General features: G+C 34.5%; 4 protein-coding genes across 5 annotated transcripts; 2 read left to right on the plus strand and 2 right to left on the minus strand.

Moving 5' to 3' along the window:
- Positions 1-1,186: 1,186 nt before the first annotated feature.
- LOC116112968 (non-specific lipid-transfer protein-like protein At2g13820) lies at positions 1,187-2,124 on the plus strand. 2 transcript variants are annotated; one of them, XM_031399090.1, is made up of 3 exons: positions 1,187-1,559; positions 1,647-1,748; positions 1,837-2,124. In XM_031399090.1, the coding sequence occupies exons 1-3, from the start codon at positions 1,229-1,231 to the stop codon at positions 1,971-1,973; spliced, it is 570 nt and encodes a 189-aa protein (XP_031254950.1). In that variant the 5' UTR covers positions 1,187-1,228; the 3' UTR covers positions 1,974-2,124. The 2 variants fall into 2 exon arrangements, with proteins under 2 accessions (XP_031254950.1, XP_031254951.1); XM_031399091.1 differs by having other exon boundaries at positions 1,849-2,107.
- Positions 2,125-2,884: 760 nt separating this feature from the next.
- Positions 2,885-3,575, plus strand: LOC116112934 (non-specific lipid transfer protein GPI-anchored 2-like). Its single transcript, XM_031399062.1, has 3 exons — positions 2,885-3,212; positions 3,299-3,397; positions 3,506-3,575. The coding sequence occupies exons 1-3, from the start codon at positions 2,885-2,887 to the stop codon at positions 3,559-3,561; spliced, it is 483 nt and encodes a 160-aa protein (XP_031254922.1). The 3' UTR covers positions 3,562-3,575.
- Positions 3,576-15,342: 11,767 nt separating this feature from the next.
- LOC116112946 lies at positions 15,343-16,476 on the minus strand. The gene is made up of 2 exons (XM_031399070.1): positions 16,000-16,476; positions 15,343-15,948 (listed from the first exon to the last, which is right to left on the minus strand). The coding sequence occupies exons 1-2, from the start codon at positions 16,474-16,476 to the stop codon at positions 15,343-15,345; spliced, it is 1,083 nt and encodes a 360-aa protein (XP_031254930.1).
- A 385-nt stretch (positions 16,477-16,861) lies between these two features.
- Positions 16,862-17,752, minus strand: LOC116112947. The gene is made up of 2 exons (XM_031399071.1): positions 17,651-17,752; positions 16,862-17,605 (listed from the first exon to the last, which is right to left on the minus strand). Exons 1-2 carry the CDS (start codon positions 17,750-17,752, stop codon positions 16,862-16,864), a joined length of 846 nt encoding a protein of 281 aa, XP_031254931.1.
- Between the last annotated feature and the right edge of the window lie 5,358 nt (positions 17,753-23,110).

Genomic DNA, 23,110 nt, shown 5'->3' on the forward strand with positions numbered 1-23,110 from the left:
CTTAATTTCCTTTTCTCTGGAAAGTGGAAACAGCTCATAACTAAAAATCTTCAACCATTTGCCAATTGGTTTCAGAATTTCATCTACCAATTATGGCAATGAACAATTAAAAGCAACATGACAGAATTGAACTATATAAATAAACATGTGCAGAGATTTTAATGATACCGAATCCCGTCTCTATATTGATTCTATTCAACATTTAGGTTTAATTTCCTCTGTTCCACCCATGCAAAATATAGAAATTTTCAGACCCTTTTAGAGAAAGTGCTTAAATCAAAAGAACCTGTAAGTGCTTTCAGAGACTTGAATGGTTCATTGCAACAAAATCCAGAATGACACCTTAAAACTTCAAGGACAAATTACCATTGACTGAGGAGAAAAATCTGCTGCACTGTTAAAAACCTAGAGATGAAATGCTCATGCTTGAATCGTAGTGATAGTGAAGCTAAGTAGAGTATTTTCTTCGTCTTGAGGGTAATGATAATCTAACAAAAATGTCCATGTCTGCTCTTCTGATGGCATAACGGAAATGGAAAAAAAAAAAATATGGCATAAAAGGTGATGTAAGAGGAATAGGATAGTTTTTAGGATTAGTATTTTCGGAATTTTATATCATTTATGAGTTGATTAGGCTTCTTTCGTTATTGTTTTCATGCTTGGTTTATGAATAAAAATATAAAATTATCTTATCTCTCTTTCTCCTACATGAAAAGGTAGAGGGTCAACTACAGAAACATGGAGATGCTGACAAGAAAAGATGCAGCTAATCAAATATACCAAACCTAAAGACATGAACCCATTTTATAATTCCATATGAATATTTTACTTCTGAATTATTTAACCACCCCCAATGGTTTGGCCACCCAAAATAACTTATCTAAATGGGCTCATTGGCTCCTCCATAAGCCACATGTCTTTCCTTTACTTGTCGCTGGAATTCAAACCAATCAAACTCCCCCACCTAGTAGTTTCACACATTGATGCAAACTGCCAGAAATTTCATCTTATTAGAAGACATTTTAGGTAACTGGAATTCTTGTCCTTAAGTCTAATCTACTTTAAAAATCCGCTCTTCAGGAAAGTCAAGTTGGCCACCCAAATACAACTAATACTATGGACTTTCAATCTAGGCCCATTATAAATTTGCATTTGCATGCCTCCCTTTGCATAATTAAGCAAACCATTTCTCAGAATCACCAGTATTTCCTCCCAGAAACAGCAGCAAATGGCTCTGAAAGGTATTGATTTGGGTCTGGTCCTGGTCCTCGTGACAATATTGCTTTGTCATCATGAAGCTGAAGCTCAATCTAGCTCAGGCTGCACGACCGCTCTCGTCAGTTTATCTCCATGCCTAAACTACATCACTGGAAACTCCTCAACCCCGTCGTCCTCCTGCTGCACACAGCTCGCCAGTGTCGTTCAGCAGCAGCCCAATTGTCTATGCTCGGTGCTCAATGGTGGCGCCTCGCAGTTAGGTATTACCTTGAACCAAACTCTCGCGATGTCGCTCCCTGGGGCCTGTAACGTGCAGACACCACCGGTTAGCCGCTGCAATGGTACGTTCAACAAACTAAAAATACACTTAATTAACTCAAAAAAAAAAAAAAAAAAAAAGATTAATGAATTTTTTTGTATTTCGTCAGGTGCTAATGGTCCAGCAAGTGCTCCAGCGATTCCTCCTTCGGATTCTTCAGACGACACCCCTGATACTTCCACTACACCGACATTGCCAAGCAGCCCTTCAGGTACATTGAAATTTTTTCATTATGGATTTAACTGAACTTCCGATTTCAATAGGCCTTTTATTCTAAAAGAAATTTGAAAAATAAAAAGTAAAAAATGCAGGAACTGGGTCTAAAAGTATAGCTGATGGAAACATGTCAAATAGAAGCAGCATCAGAATGCCATTGCCTCTCACTGTCTTCATCGTTTTCATGGTTTCGTGCTTTTCCGGGGCCATAAAAGCATAAGGTTTCTATATGTGCGAAACAGGAGCTTGTTTTTAGACTTTGAGCACATTCCAGTTAATAATTTACCGACTTGAGTTGTATTGGGTTGTCAGTTGTTAATGAATGTATCTTATTATTGATTATTAGAGAATGAATTTTTATTGTTTATTTATAATAAATATCTACAAATGAAGATTTAATCAAAGGGTCGATAACTTAATGGAAGCTAACCTTGAAAAATTATATACATAAATCAAGTCTTCCATAGCAGGGGTGGTCATACCAACTCTTATACGAGCTCTCTACTGTTTATTTGTTTGATTGTAGTTACATAACTACAATAATTTTTAATTTTAAATATTCAAGCGAACTCTCGACAGTTTATTTGTCTAAATGTAATCACGTAGACTACAACTAATTTAGTTATATTATTATCAAACTAATCAGATACATCAAACTTAACAGACAAGAACCCAGCTTTATAACTTCAAATGGTTTGTTAGGATCATTAACTTTAACAAATCAGAACTCTGAAATATTGAAGAATCAAAATAGAAAGTTTAGTCTGAATTATTTTAACCACCCTCAGAGTTTGGCCACCCAAAATAACTTAAATGGCTCATGAACTCCCTATAATATTAGTCTGAATTATGTTTTTGATGATGCAAACTGCCAGAATTTCATCATCTCCCGAAACATTATGGACTAATTTCATCATCTCCACCTAGTAGTTTAAAGTCTAATCTACTTTAGTAATTCCCAATTCAGGAAAAGTCAAGTTGGCCACCCAAATACAACTAATATTATGGACTCTTTCCAATCTAAGGTCACTATAAATTTGATTTTTGCATGCCTCCCTTTGCATAAGTAATCAAACCACCTCTCAGAATTACCAGCATTTGCACCCAAAAAACTCCAGCAATTAACAACAAATGGCTCTGAAAGGGATTAAATTGGGTCTGGGCCTGGTCCTTGTGACAATGTTCCTTTGTCATCATGAAGCTGCAGCTCAATCAGGCTCAGGCTGCACGGGCGCCCTCATTAGTTTATCACCATGCGTAAACCAGATCACTGGAAATTCCTCAACCTCATCATCTTCCTGCTGCACGCAGCTCGCCAGTGTCGTCCAGCAACAGCCGCAGTGTCTGTGCTCGGAGGTCAATGGCGGCTCTCAATTGGGTATTTCTATGAACCAAACTCTCGCTATGTCACTACCGAGAGCCTGTAACGTGCAGACACCACTAGTTAGCCGCTGCAATGGTACGTTCAACTTAATAACTCAAACAAATAAACAAACAAAAAAAGCAGAATTTTAATGAATTTTGTTATGTTTTAAATGTCATCAGGTGCTAATGGTCCGGAAAGTTCTCCTGTGAGTCCTACAGATTCTTCAGACGAAACACCTGATTCTTCCACTACACCAACAATGCCAAGCAGCCCTTCCGGTACATTGAAATTTTCATCTTGGACTTGATTAAACTTCCCATTTGAATAGGCCTTTTATTCTAAAAGAAGTTTGAAAAATAAAAAATAAAAAATAAAAAATATTGCAGGGACTGGGTCGAAAACCACAACTGATGGGACCATGTCAAATGGAAGCAGCATCTGAATGCCATTGCCTCTCATTGTCTTCATCGTTTTCACGGTTTCATGCTTTTCCAGGACCATAAATGTATAAGGTTTCTATATGTGCGGAAATTTGGAGCCTTGTTTTTAGATTTTGAGCACATTGCTGCTGTATTGAGCCTTGTTTTTAGATTTTGAGCACATTGCTGCTGTATTTTACCGATAGAGTTGCATAGGTTTCACTTCTCAATGTTTTATTTTCATTGGTGAATGAATTTTATTTATTTATTTATTATAATATCTACGTATTTTGATTTAATTAGAGGGTCAACAATCCAATCATGAAGGGTTATGCACACCTATCTATATCTATATATTAATATAATCATGGGACATTCCCTGTTTGATTGGCATGTATGATTTTTTAAATTACAGAATTGTTTCATTTTGACATGTTAAATGATTGTTCGACATGTGGCTGCCTGTGATTAGTGAGGACGTGGGATATGTGGACAAGTATAATTTTTGGTTAAATGTGGCTTAATGTAATTGGTGTTTGATATTTTTTTAGTAATATTGGCACATATGAAATTGAACAGTCAATAGTCAATTGGTTATAATTTGCTCAATAAAAGTTTAATTGATGAACGGATTGAAGCATTAAAAACTAGACAGATAGAGTTTTAATGTGATATATTATATACTGAACTTGGATAACTATAGACCCTTCACATTTTGGGAAAAATGATATGATATCAATCTTGGTTTTCACTGAACAGTCAGTGATAAATTGACTATAACTTTGCTCAATAAAAGTTTGATTGATGAACAGATTGATGCATTGGAAAATAGATAGATAGGACTTTAATTTGATATATTATATGCTAAATTTGGAAAACTGTAAACCCTTCACACTCTGGTAAAAAAGATATGACATCAAATAGTGACATCCCAAAGGTCTACTTCAAATAAGAAGATATATAGATTGATGTTTGGTGGATGTGTTTAATCCCTTCACTTCACAAATACAAACCTTTCACGTCCACATTAAATATCTATATATATTTATGTGATGTGACATATATATATATATATATATTTTATTTTGTGTGTGTGTGTTTCAAAAGTTTTTCAAAGTTCTATTATTTAATCCTACAAAGGTATATATTTATTTATTTTTTGTCATGTGTATTTGCTTTGTCTTGATGGCTTGGGTTTACACCATGTTTGTCTATAATTGGAGTTCATTTCTAATAATTTTCCTTTTTCTGTATATCATCGTATATCTTTTTTTATTAGGGGCATTGCATGATGTCTCTGCAAAGCGAGTTTAATACCATTATGCCACATGGACTTTGTGATGGAGTAGCTTGATATGATCGACCAGAAAGAAATCATGGAAACGAAAGGTCGGAAGGGCTACTGCTTAAGGATGGAGGGGGCCATGTGTGGTTGCTTGCTTGGTTATTGCTGGGATAAAGACTCCTTTTAGATATATAATATGTAATATTAAATATATTATTGGTATGCAAGCCATGGATGGTTTGTAATAAAATGTTATGTCTTTGACATACTCACTTTTGGTTTTTTTATTTTTGGTTATGCCAAAAGTTTCTATTGAACATATTTGGCAATCGACTTTTATGGATGGTATTATGATGATTCTTGTTATGATATATATTTTAAGTATTGTGTTGCTTTACCATGTCATTGTCAGTTGTTAAATTTGAATCATAAAATTGTATGCAGAACATTGACAATAATACCAACTATTAGGAAAATTGTATGCCGAACCATTCAACCATTATTGTCAATATTTTTTACTTTTGAGATATGTCAAGAAAATTGTATGCCGAACCATTCATCATAATTCATTTAATGATGTCAGATGCCGAACATCTTAATCTAGTTATGTTGTTCTTAAGTTTATCTTCAAACTGTGTATATTCTTAGCATCTGATGAATGGTTCGGCATCTTACTATCTCCCTTAGATGAATGTTAAACCATTCATCTTAATTTTGATTTAAGAGTGAACCATGTGTCTGAGTTTGTGGTGTTTGACATCTTTGGATGAACCAAAATAAGCGAGAAAACAACCCATTATAAATTAAGTCAGATGCCAAACCAAATGGTTCGCATCTAACTATTATGTTTCTTGGTTTCTACTAAACAACAAGTAGTAAAATATTGACCATAACTTGTTCAATAAAAGTCCAATTGATGAATAGATTGAAGCATTAGAAACTAGACAGATAGAGCTTTATTTGATATATTATATGCAAAATTTGGATATGGAATCTACATTGTTGCCAAACCATTTATTTGAATAAGTTAATAATAATTGAGGTTATGGTAGTCAGTAGTAAATTGGTCATAACTTGCTCAATAAAAGTCCAATTGATGAACGGATTAAAGCATTGAAAACTAAACAGATAGAGCTTTAATTTAATATATTATATGCTACCTTTAATATGGAATCATTCTTGTTGTTGAACCATTTATCTGAATAAGTTAATAATGACTGAGGTTATGACAGTTATTAGTAAATTGGTCATAACTTGCTCAACAAAAGTCCAATTGATGAACGAATTGAAGCATTGGAAACTAGACAAACAGGGCTTTAATTTGATATACTATAATGCTACCTTTGATATGGAATATGCCTTGTAGCCGAACCATTTATCTGAATAAGTTAATAATAATTGAGGTTATGAAAATCAATAGTAAATTGGTCATAACTTGCTCAATAAAAGTCTAATTGATGAACGGATTGAAGCATGGGAAACTAGTCAAACATGACTTTAATTTAATATATTATATGCTAAATTTGGATAGTTGTAGACCCTTCACATTCTCGTGGAAAGATATGATATCAAATAGTGGCATCCCAAAGGTCTACTTCAAACTTTGTTTATTCAAATAAGATCTATAGATTCATGTTTGTACCTTCATATTCACATAAATACAAACGTTCCACATTTTCATTAAATATCTTTCTATATTTATTTGATATGATACAATTCCACCATGACATCGTTGATCACCTATTGTCACATTATGTTACTTGGTTTCAACAATATAGTTGGTCTTAACAATTCGGTAGCATATCTCTTCACAATGTTAATATCAAAATCAATTAATTTTTTTACTTTTATTTAAGGGAAAAGATTAATGTATTAGAATGGATTCAACAATTCGGTAAGCATATATCTTCACAATGTTAATATTAATCATACTATTTAATACTCCCTCCGTTTTTTTAATAGTTGTTTTAAGTTTGGGCACGGGTTTTAATAAAAAAAATTTCTCTCTCCCACCAACTTTTTCCCCTGATTTTGCAGGTGGGAGAAGACTTTGCAAGGAAACTTTCCCGCTTATTTAAATAATTAACATTTTTGTCTTATTGCATTTCATTTATTCTGCATTTCTCCTTCATTTTGAAAAGTGGAGAAAAGACAAGACAGGAACGACTTTTATTTTGAAAAAATTAAAAACCCTTAAAACGACTATTAAAAAAAAAAAAACGGAGGGAGTATTACTTATTTGGATTAAATTGGTGTATATTGAATCATGTGTAAATATGTAAATATATATTTCACACATGTAATATTTATATCAAATTGCTATTCTTAATTTCTTTATTATTTATTGCTTTAATTATTAATTCAATATTAAATTAACTTCAATACAAACAGTTCACATTCACGTAAATACTATCACATATATTTTCTAATCTATTATTTTTGTTAGTCTTAGGAACTTTATATTGTGTAATCTTCTAAATATGTTAGTATATTGTGTAATTCGTAACTGACATAATTATGAGACTCAGTGGATCGTTTTCTACCTACATAATGCATGTAACTCTATTGTAAATATTAACCAATTGAAACATCCAATTCTTCAAACAAACATAGCATCAAAGCCACTTTCATAAACAACACTATATTATAACCAAACAACAGTACTTGATATACAAGCAATAAAGTTACCCACAAAACTCACGAGCCTTCCACCTAGTTATTATACAATCATGTACAATAATCCTATGTATGTACTATGTATGTATATAGCTCAATTTCAAAAAAAAATAAATATATTAAGTATTCTTAGAATTCTTGAACAATGTCTCCATTATTCTAGCAAACTATATAAATTGATTTGGTTGCCTTAAATAATTGATATTTCTAAGATTCATTTTCTCTCATTCAGATTAATTTGTTTGCCTTAAATAATTGATATTTCTCAGATTCATTTTCTCTCATTGAGCTTAATTAATTTTGCCATTTATTACTTATTAGCTGATAGATTTGTTTGTCTGTTAATAGGAAATCACTCGAATAACAGAAAATACCAATTTTGAACCTATTCTAAATCAAGAGATTGAGATCATGGTGAATCCACATGTCGAGAAATCAATTGCTAAAAGAAGAAAGTCGAAATCAAAGGTTTAGTATGACTTCACAAAGTATGAAGGAGAAGGTAGGAAGGAATGGATTGAATGTAAACATTCTAAGAAAGACTTTGTAGTTTTAAGCAAGAGTGGAACCACACATCTCAAAAATTATTTAAAAATTTGCCTAGCAAATAAAGCAAAAGAGAAAAATGTGATTTATCAAGAATTGAATAACTAGATATGATGTGAAAGATTATTAAGCACGTACTAAGTCCTATAAAGGATGATACACTTGATGTTCAATACAAGTAAATATGAAGCTAAAAATTAAATTAAGAGTTTAACATATTTATAAAAAAAAAATGATAAATGTTAAACTTCTCAAAAATTTTATATTAACTAATGTCTTTCAATATCTTATTAATTGTTTACGTCAAATGGGTCTTTTTTATCATATATTCTTTGGTTGATAGAAACACTAAATTATATTCTGCACATATTGCGAATATATCGTGCACATTAGGTGTTGCTATGAAAAAATATATTATTTGACACATATCATATTTAGACATATAATTTCCAATCATGTTAATCTACTCAACTCATTTGACATCTTTATGTTCATTTTAAGTCATATATTCTAACATAATCATATATTATAAAAAAGAAAAACTTAACTAATTAAAGACATATCAATTGAAATAAGTTAACTAAAAATGTAACAAGGTTGAAAAAAAAAGCCTTAAAAGGAAATTAGATGTATCCAACATTTTCCTAACCATGACCAATTACTCCAACAAAAATTGGATGGAAGGGATTAGAGTATTCGACCATTTCGAAAGGGACATCATGTATCTCCAATGTTACATGTGTTTTAGTGTTTATGGGTACTCTGAATATTCTTTCCAGAGTTAATCAATTAAATAAACGAGTGAACTAAACATGAATTTCCCACTTGTAAAAATTTTGGAATTAACATGTCAATCTATCTAACCAAACAAAAAGAAAAAAAGGTTTCCATAATAAAGAAAAAAAGATATTAATGGATAGCAAAATACCATGAAAAACATTCAAAACCTCTATAAACATCTCTAAATTATTTAACCAATATTTTCCTACACAATCTTAAAAACATTAGTTACAAACTCGATCAAAATCTCCATACAAAACAAAGGATTGGTGGTGTGCATACTGCTAGAAGCACAAAAGTGATCAAATACATCACCTTCAAGGGAAATAGGTGCTCAGTAGTTGCCACGAGGGTGTACGCAGTAGCGGCCATGCATGCTAAGCCACAAGGGCATACGCAGTAGTCGTCATGCCAACTTTCAGTACTAGTCGTATAGCTTTGCGGTATTTACACACTGATAGACAGAGATCATAGCAAAAACACAAAATGCCCAAAAAAATGCAAACTGTAAGAAAATACACATGGATTTTGGCTTGCATAGACTTATCATATAGAGTCTTCTCAAACAAAAGTATAGTCGTAATGGTGGCAACCATTGTACCTAGAAAAATGTATGCATTTTCAAATATGAACAATTCAACTCTAGGCCCATTATTATTTCCCCCACCACCATCACGAGTTGGAGTATTGTTTACCCTACCATCATCAGGTGGAGGATTGTTTAACCAATATTTTTCTACATGATCTTAAAAACATTAGTCATCAACTAGATCAATATCTTCATACAAAACAAAGGATTGGCGGTGTGTACACTGCTAAAAGCATGAAAGTGATGAAATACATCACCTTCAAGGGAAATATGTGCCTAGCAGTAGCCACCATGCCAATTTTCAGTACCAATCATGCAACTCTACAACATTTACACACTGATAGACAAAGACCATATCAAAAACACAAAATACTTAGAAAAATGCAAACTGTAAGAAAATACACATGGATTTTGGCTTGCATCGACTTATCATATAGAGTCTTATCAAATGACAGTGTAGAGGTAATGGCGGCAACCATTGTACCTAGAAAAAATGTATGCATTTTCAACTGTAAACAATTCAACTATAGACCCATTATTATTTTCCCCACCTCCATGATGAGTTGGAGGATTGTTTACCCCACCATCATCAACAAGTGGAGGATTGTTTGTCTATTAATAGGAAATCACTCGAATAAGAGAAAATACCATACATCTGAAAAATTATTTAAAAATTTGCCTAAAGCAAATAAAGCAAAAGAGAAAAATGTGATTGATCAAGAATTGAATAACTAGATATGGTGTGAAAAATTATTAAGTATGTACTAAATCCTATAAATGATGATATACTTGATGTTCAATACGAGTAACTATGAAGCTAAAAATTAAATTAAGAGTTTAATATATTTATTAAAAAAAAGTGATAAATGTTAAACTTCTCAAAATTTTTATCTTAACTATTGTCTTTTAATATCTTTTTAATTGTTTATGTCAAATGGGTTTTTTTATCATATATTTTTGTTTGATAGAAACACTAAATTATATTATGCACATCTTGTGCATATATTGTGCATATTTGGTGCTACTATAAAAAAAAAAAAAAAATCACTACTAGAAAAATCCCCTTTCTTTCGGGTAATACCTATCAAGATGGGTGTTCCTTGACAGTTTTTCACCCGTCATTGAAGTCTCTGTCAAGAAAGGGTGATGACCCTTTTTGAAACTGTCAAGAATTTATTAACCGATTCTTGACAATTATAAATTATCAAGGATTTTGTCGAATTTTAACCAATCCTTGACAGTTTTAGAATTGTCAAGAATTTTTAACCAAAAAAAATTGTTTTGAATAATAATAATAATAATAAAATTTTATTAATAATAATTTTCTATCCTTAACAGTCTTCGAATTGTCAAGAATTTTTTTGTAAAGTATTTTTTAAAATATTTTTGTTGTAATTAGTTTATTTTCCATATTATTACCAATTAAATAATTGAATAATGTAATGAAAATCTTCATAATATTCCTCAACCAACAACAATTATCACAATTTATAAATAAATTTAAACATTCAACAATGTTTCAATTAATTTAGTAAACGAAACTCAACAAAAGTGGTATATTATTCAAAAAAGTTTAACACATATTTTTTCCGTCAGTGATGCTATGACATCAATGAAACATCAACAACTAAAATAAGTTTGATACTTACGTGGCCCATTCTCCTCTTATTCACATCTATCATTTTAAAACTTACCTTTTCTTTAGCAAACACTTCAAAGGAGCATCAAGTGGAACTGAAGGCCAAACCGATGGCTTTAGCCAAGGTAGCAAGTTGAGAGAGGTACTGCTCAAAGGAAGAGGAAATAAATTAACAGATGAATAATAAAGCGAGAAGAAGGTCAAAATTCGGCACGATTAAAGATAATTCATTTTTTGTCACAAAGGTCAAGCTTATAGAATGGTATAACCAACACCCATAATAAAAGGCTCAAATTGATATTGGTCTTAAATAATTAATTCATACTAGTTGATAGGGCTTCTTTCTATATTTGATCCATATCCAATTAGGTATGCAAGCCTCATGAACTGCCATAATCATAAACCCACTTAAACAATATTTCTATATATAAGGTTCAAAGAGAAAGAGAGAAAGAAAAGAAACAAGTTTCACAATCCATAATGGTGTGAAATTCTACAAAATATATTCAGAGAAAGTTGCTGGTATTGCCAGAATTCTAGCCCCATTATCAGTTGAAAAATGAATCAATCACTTTAAAGTGAAAGCAGGAAACATTAGCACCATAAAGAAAACTGCTATCAAATACCAGATATGATGATTCATTATGAAGTGCTATAAAAATTACCTTAACTCTACATAAAGAATATAGATCACCGAGGAGCCGATGGAATTCCTTTCCTATATCAAGTGCAGCAAGTCCTTCATTGTAATAAGAAGAGGTTGCACTGATTAAAGCGAAGCACGCAGTAATTACGCAAACTTCTCACACATAGAAAGGTAATATATTCTAGAAGAACTCCAAGAGGAGTAAAAGAAAAGAGCAGAACTGCATGATCAGAACTAATACTCCTTAACAAGTGCTTAATATACAACATTATAAATTAACTAGATGAACAAAAAGATATTAGATACCTCATGTTGTGCCAGGGACTTTGAACAGGTAATTATAAATGAATAACCTCTTGATGCAACCTCAAAGGGATGATTCAACTTTGAATAAAAGCTGCAAATTAACATAAATCATTGATAATAAGGCTTTCAAGCTAACCAAAAATGAAAATCCTCTTTATCCAACCTTATGTTAAGCTTAACAAGTGCAGTTCAATCATAAATAACTTAATACAACCAATTTAAGGTTGAACAAGAAATTCGTAGTCTTGCACACCTTTGATTGACAAGCAAATAGATATTGTCTAAATTCAAATTCCATGAATGAGTCATCTTGAACAATTTGTGTCAATGGTTTATTTGCAGGATTAAGAAGTGTTGCAAATTCCCTCTATTTCCCGGTCACATTAACTGCATACAATTGGAATAAAATATGAATACTTGAGAAGAAGGCTGAAAAAGAAAAGAAGGTATTGCTTTTACCAATAAAAAGAAGCATCAAATATTATTAGTATGAAATTGCTACAGAAACCAATAACATGCCTAGATTTCAAACTATCATACAAATTTCTTGAACTCTGGAACATTGAACAACACTTTAGCAGTTTCAACTATTAAAACTAGGATATGTTTAAAAACTATTATCTAGAAGCTTTATAATGTAGAACATTAAGCTTGCAAACAAAAGATAACTTGCAAATTTTGCAAGTACATATTTTTTTTTTTTGGGTAAGTAAGCTTTTATAGAAATGGGGAAAGAATGTACAAAAGGCCTAAAAGTCAGCCAACCTACCTCAGGATAAGCCCTGGGTTATGAGCAAAAGAATGATTCTATCTTAGTCTACCTTTAATCTTCTCTTTTTCCCATTCCTCTTATCAAAGAAATGGACCCAAGCGGAGATTAAAGAATACAATGAATCCCATCTATCACAGGGCATGCCCTGGGTTAGGTTCAGAAGTATCAAAATACAAAAACCATATGCATAAGCATTTACAAGAAGAATTCCATAAACATGGACATTAACAAGGTAGGGCCCGTTAATGACACAAAGACAAAGTATTAGATCAACCACCCAGGTCTTCCAATTGCCAAAGTAGCCTCGTCTAGCATAATCAACTGCCAGGATGTCATATAACCAAATCCCCTTACACCACCGAAAACCCATCACATAACAACAAACCATAAAATTAGCTCATATGGGATGTTTTAAAAATAGACATGGGAAGACCCCTTTTCTCGACAAGTCTTTTATTGTAGGTATCTTTTATCATCTTGCTAAGGTCCATAGCTTTCTCCCTCACCACATTCTTGATGGAGTTGTAGAGATTATGTGCATCCTTGCATTCCCCACCAAAAATCTAGCAATTCCTCTCTCTCTAAATAGAGTAAATGGTGGCTCCCAAACTTAGCTTCCTTATAGAGTACTTTAGCTTATTCTTCCTCCACCTACTAACTATGTGCTCAACATAATCGTTCCAAGGTCAGGTGACATACCCAAGAGAAGAGGGCTCAAGGATATGGGTCCAAATCCTTTGGGTGAAAGGACAAGCAAAAAAGAGATGATCGATTATTTCTTGCCCATGATTACAAAAACAACACACATTGCTAGAAGCTATTCCATACCTCATCAGTTTGTCCCTAGTCTGAAGCCGATCCTTACATGCCATCCACATAATTATGGAGTATCGTGGAATAGCTTTTGGGAACCATACAAGGTGATGCCACTCCACTTGGTGTTGGTGCACACGAGTGACCTCCCAAGCCGATTTTATAAAGAACTTACCAGATGCATTAGGCTTCCAAACAACCACGTCCTCGCCCTCATTTGGATCAAAGTCGATAGAATCCTTCATGTCCATCAAAGCCCAAGAATTAGCCGTAGGCCATCTCCACCTTGTCCCATCCCAAATCTCACACACCTAAGCAAGATGATGTAGCCTCGAATCATACACAATGCGGCTGCCATATCTATCCTTGAGAGGGCCTCTTAGGTGACAATTATCATACCAGACATAAGTTGCTTGACCATTTCCGATGATGATTTTGATATGCTCTCTAGCTTCCCTTCTAAGCTTAAAAATGCTCCTCTAAGCCCAAGAAGCATTCGAATGTATAGGAATCTCCCAAAAGCTCTTCCTTGTCAAGTAGGTTGTTTTGATCCACTCAACCCATCCGGAGCCACTACGTATTTGATTAAGGTTCCAAACATGTCTCATCATGGCTGCCTTATTCCAATCTTTAGCTCTCATAATCCCCAACCTACCTTCTTCAATAGGGACACAAACCTCTTCCCATGCAACTTTGGCCTTTGAGGTTTTCATGTCACTCCCAGACTAAAGGAAAGCCCTTAACTTAGCATCAATTTCATTGATGATCTTTGAAGGGAGCACAAAAGTAGATGACCAATAAACTTGAATGCTAAAAAGAATGACTTTAATGAGAATTATCCGACCAGCATAGAAGAGGAATTTGCTCTGCCAAGATTTTTTTCCACCAAAGGTTTGCAATCAGCAAAGGAAAACTTTTTGGTTATGAGAGGGACACCCAAATACTTCATTGGTAGCTTTCCTTCTTGATACCCAAAGATCGACAAAAGAGTTTGTTTGCTCTCCTCACTCACCCCAGAGAAGAAAATGTTACTTTTTGAGGGGTTTGCTTCAAACCCCGCCCAAAAAGTAAAACGATCCAATGCTCTCTTGACAATGCCAAGAGAGTTTTCATCCGTGTGGCAAAAGATCATTAAATCATATGCAAAACAAAGATGGGTTAAGTTTAACTCTTTGCACCTCCAATGGTGCTTAAAAGAAGGTTCAGTCACAACTTTATTTAGAAGTCTTGATAGCACCTCCATCGCAATCACAAAGAGATAGGAACAGATAGGATCTCCCTGCCTAAGCCCTCTAGACCTGTTAAAGAATTCGATTAATTCCCTATTAATGGCTATGGAGTATTTAGGAGTTTTAATGCACTCCGCTACCCACTCAATATACTTCAAGGGAAACCCAAAAAGCTCCAGAGCTTTAATCTTACAGAATCATAAGCTTTTATAAGATCTACCTTCATTGCACATCTAGCCCCTTTGGCCGACTTCCTATCATAGTTGGGGATAAGTTCTTGGCTCAAGAAAATATTGTCAACAATTTTCCTCCCCCCCACAAAGGCACCTTAGGCTTTGTTGATGAACTTAGGCAAAAAAAATTTAACTCTATTGGCCATAATCTTGGATATGCATTTGTAGATGGTGTTACAACATGAGATCGGCCGAAACTCACTACAAGATGAAGGGTTTTCATTCTTTGGGACTAAAGCAATACTGACAAAATTCACCTCTCTAAGCATCTTTCCAGACTTATAGAAATTCTAGATCACTTTAACAACATCATGACCTACAATATCCCAAGCTTTTTTAAAGAATAAAACTCCATAACCATCCGGCGCCAGTGCTTTTTCTTTACTCATTCCAAACATGGTCTCTTGAATCTCTTCTTTGAAAACCTCACTAATCATGAAGTTGACGACCTCCTTCAAAATAACAGGGGTGATAAGTTCCTCCATGCCCTCATAGGAAACGCCCGCACACTTATCTTTGAAAAGATTGGAGTAGAAATACACAAACTCCTCTTTGATTTTATCTTGATCACTAGTAACTGAATCTTCCCCAATTTCCAAGGACACAGTCCTATTCCTATTCCTCCATCCAGCAATCAATTTAAAGAAGTAAGAAGTATTGACATCCCCTTCCCGTAACCATTTAACCCTAGACTTTTGCTTAGCTAAAGATTCTTCAGCTTTTGAAAGCTTGACCATCTTTTCCACCTTAACTTTCTCCTCTTGCAAAAGAGCACAATCAACCCGATCCACAAAAAGCCTTTCTTGGACTTGGACTAGGACTAGATCATCTCTAGCAAATTTCACTCTTTTCGAAATGTTCCAAAACTCCTTCCTGATTAGTCTTTTAAGCTCAACCTTCAACACTTTTAGCTTAGAGATCAGCCTCTACATGGAGTTGCCCTCTACCTCCAAACTCCACACTCTCTCTACCATAGGTGAAAAGTCCTCATGCTCCACCCAAAAATTGAAAAACTTGAAAGAGGATTTCTTACCTTGAAAGTTCAACCCACTATCAACCACCATTGGGCAATGGTCTAATATACTTGGAGTAAGGAAGAAAACAAAAGAGTTGGGAAACCCGCTGCTCCAATGCTCATTACACATCACCCAATCAAGTTTGCACCAAATCCTCTTAATGAGCTCTCCTTTGTTATTCCAAGTGAAAAATGACCCAATGTCATTAAGATCATTAATACCAGCTTCCTTACACATGTCATTAAACTCTTTACATTGCGAATTCCATTTATTAGAACCTACCTTGTTTTCCCCCGCAAATTTAACCGCATTAAAGTCACCCATAGTAACCCATGGCTCACGGTGGCTAACATTGGCATGGTGAATAAGCTCCTTCCATAGCTCCTTCCTTTCCCCCACACTATTCATCCCATAGACGATAAAACAAAAGAGCATGAAATTATCTTTCAATATTCTAACCTTACAAAGAATTGCTTGAGCCGAAGCTTGGATAACCAGCACATGCCAAATATCTTCATCTCAACCCACCTAAATTCTCCCCCTTTCACAAAAACAATAGTTCCTAACCATATCCCAATTGCGAAACACCATTTTCCTAACAACATCCATATTATTCTCCCTAACTCTAGTCTCCAAAACAGCATATAAACTTAAATTATTGCTACTAATAAAATTCTTTACCTCTTATTGTTTAATAGGGGAATTAAGCCCCCTAACATTCCATGCAGCAACTTTAACCATGGTTAAGAGGTAGCTTAGGTGGAGTTCTCGCCTTCTTTACTAGTTTCTTCCTTTAATTCTTAGAAAGGCTTCCTTTTTCCTTTTCCAATCTTTCCTTTTCATTCACAAGCACCAAGTTCCCAAACGGTTGACAAATTAGAGAGCTAGTTCCCATATCACCCTCCTCAAACTTATTCAAGAAAATAGCCTCCGTAGTTGGAGTTCTCTCCTCTCTATCCTCATTGGCATTCGCAAGTTCCTCCCCCAAAACTGCTCTACCACACTCTGTTTCTCTTTCCAACCCCTCCTCAATACCATTCCCTCTCTTCCTCTCCTCCCCATCGGCAATATCTCTCTTTTCCTCAAGCTCTTTGGATAGCACCATAAATTGGTCCACACTCTCACCAGGTTTAGGGGCCTTACCTTCCTTCTTTCCATTTACCCTTTCCTTACTTACTTCTCGAGGGACACTCATTTTCTTCTTACTAGCAACTTGTCTCCATTCTTGCACATGAGGAGAAGTCAGCTTTTTAGGTAACAATGGTCTGGTTTCCTTAGGAGCCAAATGACAATTTCTTTGGACATGTCCATATGTGTTGCACCAAGCACAAGTAAATGGCTTCCACGCATACTCCACCTTAACTAATGCAATCTCACCACTCAAAATCTCTAGCTCAAATTCCTCCTTAAACTCTGCCGAAGAATCAATCTCAATGCAAACTTTAGCAAATTCAAGCCTTTCGCCCGATTCGGTAATATTGTCCATATAAAGAGGGATGTCTATTACACTTGCTATATGGCTTAAACCCTTAGGGGTCTATAACTCAAGAGGAATACCATAAAATTTCGCCCATATGAGTACCCTAGTAACCCCATTCATGCCCAACGACAAATTAGGAGCCCATAACTTCAAAAAGGAATGTTGCTCTCCTATAAACCATGGACCACCCTCCAGCATATCCATTTTAGTAACCTCATCTAGGAACTTGAGCAAATAGCCCCTATGCCCATATGAAGTGACCCCCACGGCTCCAAAACGGCTCCAATTTCTCTCAACATAGCTCTTTACTTAGTAAAACGACAATTTCTTCCCAAGAAAAAACCCGACTAGACAATTACTCTATTTGTCTATACCTAAAGCTGCAATTTCAATAGGGATTGAAAGTCCAATCTTAGCACCCTCCTTGCTCATATTTAGTTTGACATATTCAAGACAAATATCAGACCTCTTTGAGACAAGAACACTTGTCCAAGCTCTTTTTTCCTCCTTTTTCACCGGTTTCTCATCACCACAACCATTTGGCTTCTCAATTCTATTCATTCCATCCACCGCTTTGCTTAGGAGTGGAGGGTAATCCTTAGAAATCTTATCAACCTTTGCTGTCACATTTTCATAAATTCTCCTATTTCCATTAGAATAGCTCCCTAGCTTCTGGTTGAAATCACCATTAGCCAATAGCACATCATTCAGACCTAATTTTCCTATAGCAATAGATGCCCCTTCAATCTCACGACCCTTATCCACACCATGACAGATTGTGTTCTTCCCATTTTCACCAGCCCTAGAAGAAACTCGGTTACCCTCCAAAGCACTCTTGGATTCAGCACAAACAGCTGCTTTATCCACCCAAATAATTTCACCGTCTTCAAATTCAAAATTCCCTCCATTAAAAGGTTTCACCAACCGAACTTGACATACTCTTTATTAGAAATGGCAGCCCCTTTCAAGACTTCATTAGGCATTAATTGGCTCATCAAATGATCATTCCTCACACTTTCAATCTTCTTTTCCACAATGTTTGGATGTTGTTCACTCAAACCAGAGCTTTTTCCACGTTCAACAGACCCCATTGGAGGCAAGGAAGAGAAGTGGCAAAAAAAAAAAAAATTAAAAAAAAATTTGTACTCTTTTTTTTTTCTTTTTTTTTTTGTTCTTTTTTTTTTTTTTTTTACTCACCTGATGACGTGGCACTTAGGGTGATGTGGCACACATGGCAGGATGGGGGATGACGAGCTGTGAGGTGGCATGATAAGTGAAAGGATAAGGTGATGTGGAAATTTGTTAAAAAAATGATAAGGCAATCACAATAACCAATAGGAAGAGGTGAGGTGGAAAAGAAAATCACTTATGGAGCTTGCTATTAACTCCAATAGGAAAGCAAGGAAATCCAAAGAGATAGGGAGGAGGGAAAACAAATTCAGATGAAAAATTCAAACAAAATTCAAATCAAGATTAACCACTTAAAAAGCATGCTATTAACCGGTCACAAGGGAGAAAGGCATAAGAGAAAATCACCAAGCCAATAGGAACAAAGGGAAATCTTAGCCAAAGAAAATGAAGGAGAAACAAACAAAGAACCACTCCAACTTTTCAAACAAAGGAGATCAAAACCGGCCAACAAACTAAAAGAACTCTAGCCACAAACCTTGACCTTCAGTGACCAGCCAAAAGCAACACACTCCCACTTCAGATCATCCAAGCAGAGTCGCATAAGAACATCAAAATAATAACAAAACCTCAAAAGAACAAACACAAACTTGCTCCACAACCACGCAAATCAAACTTAGCATTACACAACAGCTCCAACAACACCACAACAACCAGAGAAAAGCAGGCCTGAACGAAACCTAAACGGGTCACACAAAAAGCAACAAAGGAAACCCAAAACTAGACAAAGAAGAAAGAAAACAAACTGGAACTTGAAGAAAAACACACAACTGAATTGAACATGACTAAAACGAAAACACAGAAAAAATAAGAAAAAAACAAAGGACGGGGGAAGGGGAGGAGGTGGTGGATGGATACGAACGGAGGTGGAGGATGGATAGAGAAAGGGGTGGAGGAGGGGGGGGGGGGTTAGAGATGGAGGACGGTGAATGAAAAGAACGGGAAATGTAGTGGATGGGAGTTGGTGGGTGGACGAAAGACGAAAGGGAATGTGTTTGGCTTTGACTAATCCTTTTGCAAGTACATATTACTTTCCACATAACAAAAGTTGCATCCCTGTAAATTTTTATCTATATAATAGCAAATCTAAAACTTTAAAATATGTTCCTTTCTATTAAAGTTTACGCAAATGTATTTCGTTGACACATTAGTATGTTCCAGCCTATACTGAGTACTGACTATGGAACTATACCAATGCAGCAAAATAATACTAACAGAAATACTTAAGCCCACGATCTTTAATTCACACCATCCCTCGCCTTCTACAATTGCCATAAAGTATTTCCTAATTCATTGCATGAGTACATTTGATAACAAGCCTTTAAGGAATCAATCATCATTTTGTTGTTTGTTTGCCATAAAGTATTTCCTAATTCATTCCATGAGTACAACTATCAACTAAAATCTATAAAAACAAGTCTCCTATCCCAGGTTAGCCCTTTAAATGCATCCAAATCTCTTGTTATGAAAAAAGCAAGCTGCATAACAGGTGAATACACTATTTAGAGTCATTGTATCAGTGAAACCAGTGTCAGCAACAAAAGACAAAAAAAAAAAGCATGAAGATGGAGCTTCTAGTATGCTTTACATGATAGTAATGAGGCTATCCATTTGAAATAGGAAGAAATCTATGAGAGTTACACACAAAATTAGTAATATTTGGACAATTACCTATGATTTAAGAACCTGGCAACATTTCCGTAGCATGTGGCATCCAAACAGAGAGCTTCTTTATCTTTTGGAACTCCTTTTGAAGCCCAATATGCATCTTGTATAACTTTTTAATTTTTTTAGTAAAATCAAAAATTTGGTTTTCTATTTCTATAAACCAAAGTCGAACTAGTTTCCTAGATAACCAAAAAACCACTTCGGTTCGATTTCTACATTTTTCTGAACACCCCTAAATTTGGGTGTTGGGGATACACCTCGACAAGAACTCATCAAAATTAACAAACTCCATCGGAATAGGCATAGAATAAGCGCCAGAGTCATTAAGCGAGTCATCGTCTACTGAACGGGAGTGGTAGAAATGAGAACTTTTTTTTCCAATGCCAAAAATAGGTCGACTATGAGGGTTTACAAAAATGAGTGAAATAGGGGATAAGCATAAGTTTTAAGGAAAAAATTGTAGGAATAGTGAATGAAAAATTGGTGGCAAAAAATGGGTGGGAAAAGTTTTATGCAAATTTTTTGTTTTTTTTGTTTTTTTTGTTTTTTATATACTTAATCCTTGATAGTTAAAAACTGTCAAGGATTGAGACTACAATAGTCAAGAACAAAATTTACGAAATTTATTTTTAACCAATTCCTTCAAGAATCTCCAAAACGATCAGGGATTATTTCAAATTCTTGACAGTTCATAAACGATAAACAATCAGTCAAGAATTACAATTCTTGACTGTTTTTTAAAATGGTTAAGAAAATCTGTCAACGCATTCTGTCAAGGAAGGGGGTTTTTCTAGTAGTGAATACAGACATATAATTCCTTATCATGTTAATCTACTCAACTCATTTGACATCTTTATGTTCATTTTAAATCATTTCTTCTAACATAATCATATATTATTAAAAAAAAAAAAAAAAAAAAAACTTATATAATTAAAGACATATCAATTGAAATAAGTTAACTAAAAATGTAACACGGTTGAAAAAAAACAAAAAAAACTTAAAAGGAAATTGGATGTATCCAACAATTTCGTCACCAAGACCAATTCCTCCAACAAAAATGGGATGGAAGGGATCAGAGTATTGGACCATTTCGAAAGGGACATCATGTATCTCATTCTTACATATGTTTTAGTGTTTATGGGTACTCTAAGTATTCTTTCCAGAGTTAATCAATTAGATAAATGAGTGAGCTAAACATGAATTTCCCACTTGTAACAATTTTGGAATTAACATGCTAATCTATCTAACAAAAAAAAAAAAAAAAAGTTTCCACAATAAAGAAAAAAAGATATTAATGGATAGCAAAATACCATGAAAAACGGTCAAAACCTCTATAAACATTTATGAATTATTTAACCAATATTTTTCTATAAAATCTTAAAAATATTAGTTACAAACTCGATCAAAATCTCCATTCAAAACAAAGGATTGGCGGTGTGCATACTACTAGAAGCACGAAAGTATCAAATACATCACCTGTAAGGAAAATAGGAGTCTAACAATGGCCACAATAGCATAGTAATAGCTGTCATGCGACTCATGCCAACTTTAAGTACCCATCGTGTAGCTCTGTGACATTTGCACATGGAAAATGATACAGTCACCGAAAAAGGGATACCGAATTCATGCACTGATAGACATGGCACCATCATGACCATTCATTAATTATGAATTTTGTTTTTGAAAAAAGCGGATGGTGCCATGTCTGCTTGGTGCATAAATTTGGTATATTTTTTCGGTAACTGTAGCATTTCTCTTTACACATTAATAGACCGAGACTATAGCAAAAACACAAAATGCCTAGAAAAACGCAAACTGTAAGAAAATACACATGGATTTTGGCTTGCATTGACTTATCATATAGAGTCTTATCAAACAGCAATGCAGTCATAATGGTGGCAACCATTGCACCTAGAAAAATGTATGCATTTTCAACTGTGAACAATTATTTTCCTGACCACCATCACGAGTTGGAGGATTGTTTACACCACCATCATCAGCAAATGGATGATTGTTTAACCCTTTCCCTCTCTCAATGCCAATATTTTTTCTACACAATCTTACAACAATTAGTTACTAACTCGATCAATATCTCCATACAAAATAAAATATTGGCGGTGTGCATATTGCTAGAAGCACGAAAGTGATCAAACACATCACCTTCAAGGGAAATAAGTGCCCAGCGGTGACCACAAGGGCGTACGCAGTAGCCGTCATACCATCTTTTAGTATCAGCCATGTAACTCTGCGGCATTTACACACTAATAGACAGAGACCATAGCAAAAACACAAAATACCTAAAAAAACGTAAACTGTAAGAAAATACGCATGGATATTTGCTTGCATCGACTTATCATAAAGTCTTATCAAACAACAGTGCAGTCGCAATGGCAATAACTATTTTACCTAGAAAAATGTATGCATTTTCAACTGTGAATAATTGAACTATAGACGCATTATTATTTTCCCCACCACCATCATGAGTTGGATTACTTCACCATCATCAGTCTTCTGCAGACTAAAATTAATGAGGTTTCATCAAGTGGACTAGGCTAGCTTGTTTGAAATGGGCTCTAGGCGGTCCAACTGTAGATTTCAATGGCAATTTCCATCACAATTTTTTTTTTCCACACGAATGATATTGTCGATAAATAGAAGCAAGTTTTATTCATTAACATCTCAAGAATATTCTAGCATAGTTGGGTT

This window comes from Pistacia vera, unplaced genomic scaffold (genome assembly GCF_008641045.1).
Source record: "Pistacia vera cultivar Batoury unplaced genomic scaffold, PisVer_v2 Contig671, whole genome shotgun sequence".
NCBI lineage: Eukaryota > Viridiplantae > Streptophyta > Magnoliopsida > Sapindales > Anacardiaceae > Pistacia > Pistacia vera.

Coding starts and splice junctions, on each gene's coding strand:
- LOC116112934 (XM_031399062.1), top strand. CDS start 2,885: ATGGCTCTGAAAGGGATTAAATTGGGTCTGGGCCTGGTCCTTGTGACA. Junction 3,213..3,298: donor ACTAGTTAGCCGCTGCAATG/GTACGTTCAACT, acceptor AAATGTCATCAG/GTGCTAATGGTCCGGAAAGT. Junction 3,398..3,505: donor AATGCCAAGCAGCCCTTCCG/GTACATTGAAAT, acceptor AAAATATTGCAG/GGACTGGGTCGAAAACCACA.
- LOC116112946 (XM_031399070.1), bottom strand. CDS start 16,476: ATGAATAGTGTGGGGGAAAGGAAGGAGCTATGGAAGGAGCTTATTCAC. Junction 15,949..15,999: donor AGAGAGTGTGGAGTTTGGAG/GTAGAGGGCAAC, acceptor AAAGTGTTGAAG/GTTGAGCTTAAAAGACTAAT.
- LOC116112947 (XM_031399071.1), bottom strand. CDS start 17,752: ATGGATATGCTGGAGGGTGGTCCATGGTTTATAGGAGAGCAACATTCC. Junction 17,606..17,650: donor GCATGAATGGGGTTACTAGG/GTACTCATATGG, acceptor CTTGAGTTATAG/ACCCCTAAGGGTTTAAGCCA.
- LOC116112968 (XM_031399090.1), top strand. CDS start 1,229: ATGGCTCTGAAAGGTATTGATTTGGGTCTGGTCCTGGTCCTCGTGACA. Junction 1,560..1,646: donor ACCGGTTAGCCGCTGCAATG/GTACGTTCAACA, acceptor GTATTTCGTCAG/GTGCTAATGGTCCAGCAAGT. Junction 1,749..1,836: donor ATTGCCAAGCAGCCCTTCAG/GTACATTGAAAT, acceptor AAAAATAAAAAG/TAAAAAATGCAGGAACTGGG.